This window comes from Silurus aristotelis (assembly GCF_946808225.1).
Source record: "Silurus aristotelis genome assembly, chromosome: 14".
Taxonomy (NCBI): domain Eukaryota; kingdom Metazoa; phylum Chordata; class Actinopteri; order Siluriformes; family Siluridae; genus Silurus; species Silurus aristotelis.
The window spans coordinates 22,615,865-22,620,653 of record NC_139587.1 but is presented as its reverse complement, the minus strand read 5'-3'; the positions used below and the strand labels follow the sequence as shown (position 1 = coordinate 22,620,653).

Below are 4,789 nucleotides of genomic sequence, written 5' to 3'. Positions count from 1 at the left end.
CACGTGGTACAAATCCAACCAATGGGGTTGCGCTTCGTGTTGTTGCTTGGGATGGGAACGAAAGCAGACCGTTATCTGCGCTGCCCCGGTGACCGCGTTTATTAAAGGTAACATTCATTTACATAATAATAATAATGATAATGTATTGGGAATAATAACTGCGCTTTATTCCACACTGTATTTTTGGGTATTATTTGTGCTACCGTAATAATACGAGTGGGTAGTTAGAGCGTTAACATAGCAGTTAGCTTAGCAACAGCAGGGAGAAGCTGAGCAGTAATACGGAGTATTAGCAAATGTGCTATCGGTTGTATAGGCTGCACTCAGGATCCAGGGGATTCCCTGCAGTGTTAAATCTTGGTGAACTTGTTCAACAGCTTCTGCTGTTCTGCATTTGTCACTGCTCAGAGCCTTTATATTTATGTGTTGTCCATATATTTACATATTTAACTGCACTTGTCAGTTTTTACAATGCTACTATTTATATTTCTGGTAGCTATGACGTCTGTCTGTCTGTCTGTCTGTCTGTCTGTCTGTCTATCTATCTATCTATCTATCTATCTATCTATCTATCTATCTATCTATCTATCTATCTATCTATCTATCTATCCATCCATCCATCCATCCATTCATTATTCTATCATGTGTACACAAAAATGCATGGCACAAAAATGAATGGAAAATCTGGGGTCATTTTAAGAGGTTAATGTTAATGTTTCCGCTAGAGATGATGATTGTGGAAGAGCAGTAACAGTCAAAAGTTTGACTACACCTTCTCCTTCAGTGTTTTTTTTTTTTTTTTTTTTAGGTTTAAGGGTTAGATGCACTTAATGAAGGGATTGTGTTGAAGATTTAACATCACTGAGCTGCTTCTCCTGGAGATCCAGCTTCATGTGCATGCGTTTAAGCTCCAGCACATTGTTTTGGATGTGCTGAAAACCAGTAATCTGCTAAACTGAGGGCAGATTACATTTAGATGGCAGTTTGACATTTCGATGGCATTTCAAAACATTCCTGGAATGGTAGCGAAGTAAAGGTTTATAGCTACTGAAGTACTGACCCCCTGATGATATTTTTTTGGAGCCAATGAACTCTCTTTTACAAACTTTTTCACTGACAGAACAGAGGTTTTGCTTAATGTTGGTGGTTGGAGCCCAAAATGTAGAAAAATGCTGCCTATATACAGCTGTAGAATGACTTCTACATCTGTCTGTCTCTTCTTCTCTCTTTTATCAAACAGGCAAAAGCAACACGATGGCCACAGTGCAGTCAACGCTAATGTTCGCTGCGTGCATCATAATGATAACAGAACTGATACTAGCCAAGAAGGACTACTATGATATTTTGGGTGTACCTAAAGATGCCAGTGAACGTCAGATCAAGAAGGCTTTCCACAAGCTCGCCATGAAATATCATCCCGACAAGAATAAGAACCCTGATTCAGAGGCGAAGTTCCGGGAAATAGCAGAGGGTAAGTCATCAGATAATTTGTTATATTTCTTCATTACAATCCCACAAGCTGGAGAAATGTATCCTTCACTAATAGAACAAAAGATCACAGTCACATCAAAGTCCAAATGTTTAAATGTTTAATTATTAAATTCTAATTGCATTTGTCACAGAAGTTTGAGTGATGTTGATTGTAACATATTTAAGCTTTTATTTTTGATTGAATATTTAATTTAGTTATAATATTTAATTTAATTTAGTTTAAGCAGCTGCTTTATGACTGATTTTCCTCCTTTGTTGATGCTGTAGAAGCACAATGTGCTCTGTTCTCATCTCTGTTCTCATCTTTTTTCAGCATACGAAACACTATCGGAGGAGAAAAAGAGGAGAGAGTACGATCGCCTCAGACAGAGCGCTTTCTCCAGCGAAGACATGAACAGAGGAAACCAGAACTTTCACCAGTCCTTCGATTTTAACTTCGAGGACATGTTCAGAGACTTCGATATCTACAGCCAAAACAGGCATGCACGCCCCAAACGGAACTTCGAGGAGCCTTTCCGAGCTCACCAGCACAGCCACAACCGGCACAAGAGGCACTTCCAGGGAGCTTACGGGGGCGGGCTTTTTGAGGATCTGTCCGACGACATGGAGAGAATGTTTACATTTGACAGACATGCCAAGCGGACTGAGGGCAGGTTCCATGGCATAGCAAAGCAGCACTGCAGGACTGTGACTCAAAGGAGGGGGAACATGGTGACCACCTACACAGACTGTACCTCGTCCTGATTTCTCACCACAATATCCTCCTCACCGATAGTTAAGCTAATTTTGTCTGGATTAGACATACTAATTTATAACCTTGCTGCTGAAATGAATGAAGCTCAATGATAAGGAGCACTATTAGGGATTTTCAGTTATATTCTTGCAGAATCACAAAAAAAAAAAAAAAAGCATCTTCTGTTGTTTAACTATGTCACATTCAGATTGGACTCGATTTGTAAATCATACATGATGTATCAGCCTGCCACTTTGCCATGCAGATCAAACGAAGCAGAAACACAAATGTTTTTTTATTTATTACAAATGTTATTTATAAAGGAGTGTTTTGTGAAATCTCAGCATATAAGTGACAGAATTCCAGATAGACGGCATGTACCTCGTTTGTAGATTCGATCACAATAGTTTGCTCTGGAAAATTAGTTTTGGAGAATATTTAGTAGGTGCCTTTTGGAGTGTGTATGCAGTGTGAATTAATGCATAAGTTCCATTTGACAAATTTTATTCCATCAGGGTGGACAAAGCATACATGTATTATTCCAGTGTTCTACCCAATTGTTTTTTTTAGATTGACTGAAACCGTATTTAATAGACGCTTGACAGTAGCAAACATAATAATGTATGGCAAGATAGTTAGATGGGTAACTTCGTTAATACGGACAAAGGGAAATGAATGAGTTTGTGATCACGTGTTCTGTGGCATCATAATAATCATTCGCCAAATTGTTTGCTTTAAGACATTGTGTGCTGTTTTCACATCAGATGTTAAAGACATTGTCTCTATCTGGCTTGGATGTTTAATTTGTCCAAGCCTGTTCCATGCCTAGAAGATTTTTTAAATGTGTTTCTGTTCATGGTTAATTGTAAAATGATCCTAAATTTAAATAGAAATGTAAAAGTGAGTGGTTAAGGCTTAAACATCCTACAAGATAACCCATAGGAATGGTCAAACACAAAGACATTGGAGCAAACCTAATCATTGTTTGGAAAACCCGTCAAGGAGAAGGAGATTCGGAATGACAATGTCGCTCGCAACAAAAATGTGAAGAACGTCCTCAAAAACAGGATGCAGCGTCGGGCTGAAAAACTTCCCTAATATGCATGTAAAACCTCAATTACACCTACTGTGGTACTCAGTCATGCTATTCGATTACCTGTTACCTGGAATTTTCATGTCGAATTGTTTTGTTCTTGTGCAATATGTTAAAGCCAGCTGTACCGTTCATATCACTGTTACTCGCTGAACTTTTGAGTCGACTTATCAAGCACTTACATAAATCCTATGAATAGAGCATAAATATCTGAATATGAATATAAATAAATATGAATGTCTATATTCAAAGCTATGCTATATTCTTGGGTGGAATAAAATGTGTAAAGTTATTTGCCTAATTTAATTCTGATTATGTGAATTTGTGAATTTCTTACTATTTGTTACAGTTGTGGCAAGTCAAGTCAAGTTTATTTCTATAGCGCTTTTCACTACAGACATTGTCTCAAAGCAGCTTTACAGTTAAGGTGAACGATGTGTATTTATCCCTGGTGACTGTGGCAAGGAAAAACTCCCTTAGATGTTATGAGGAAGAAACCTTGAGAGGAACCAGACTCAAAAGGGGAACCCATCCTCATTTGGGTGACATCAAGAGTGTGATTATAGGTCTTTAAACAATACAGAGCACTGGATAGTGAGAGCTAATTTCATGAGCACTGGAATGTGTGATAAGTAATGTCAATCTTACAGTGGCACTATTGGTAAGTTAAAGGGAAAAAATACAGCTACTGTACAAATCCATATTACAGCAAGAAACACTCAGTTGCATCAAGAGAAAGGACTGTTCACCATTAAGTTATGAAGTGAAGGTAAGTCAATCCAAAAAAATCTTAAGAACTTTAAATATATCCCCAAGTGTAGTCTCAAAAAACTTCAAACGCTATAAAGAACCAGGCTCTCATGAGAACTGTACGAAGGAAATGAAGACCAAGAGCTACCTCTGCTGCAGCGGATAAGTTTATTAGAATTAACAGCCGCATACATTTACATAAATAATTTTAACATCCACTGTTCTGAGGAGACTGAGTGGGGTGAATTGCTGGAGATGATTTTTTAATGAGGGCACTTGCCATCCCATCTGGTTTGCAACTTAGTGGGACCATCCTTTGTTTTCCAACAAGGCAATGACCCCAAACACACCTCTAGGTTATGTAAAAGCTATTTTTTTTGAAGAAGGAGAATGTTGAATCAGATGACCTGCCCTCCACAATCACTAGTGCAGTCATAAATGTGATCAAAAAGTGATTCGTTCATTTTCTACTGGAATGTCTGTAGGTTCTGTACAGGAAACAGAATTGAGTAGTTTACCTCTAACTCTTCAAGTCCGAGTCATTCGTTCATTTTATTACATTTCTGATCAAAGGAATAAAAAAACCCGACTAATTTTGACAAACGAGATTCAAAGGAACAAGTCACTAAAATGATCCGATCTTCCCATCACTACTTATCACCCTATCTTAATCCAGGGTGAGATGGTTTGAACCAGAGAGTGAAGGAAAAGCAGGCAACGAG

General features: G+C 38.2%; 1 protein-coding gene across 1 annotated transcript; it reads left to right on the top strand.

Moving 5' to 3' along the window:
- dnajb9a (DnaJ heat shock protein family (Hsp40) member B9a) lies at positions 1–3,609 on the top strand. Its single transcript, XM_083560905.1, has 3 exons — positions 1–107; positions 1,241–1,471; positions 1,805–3,609. The coding sequence occupies exons 2-3, from the start codon at positions 1,255–1,257 to the stop codon at positions 2,233–2,235; spliced, it is 648 nt and encodes a 215-aa protein (XP_083417031.1). The 5' UTR covers positions 1–107; positions 1,241–1,254; the 3' UTR covers positions 2,236–3,609.
- Positions 3,610–4,789: the final 1,180 nt, after the last annotated feature.

Coding starts and splice junctions, on each gene's coding strand:
- dnajb9a (XM_083560905.1), top strand. CDS start 1,255: ATGGCCACAGTGCAGTCAACGCTAATGTTCGCTGCGTGCATCATAATG. Junction 1,472..1,804: donor GTTCCGGGAAATAGCAGAGG/GTAAGTCATCAG, acceptor ATCTTTTTTCAG/CATACGAAACACTATCGGAG.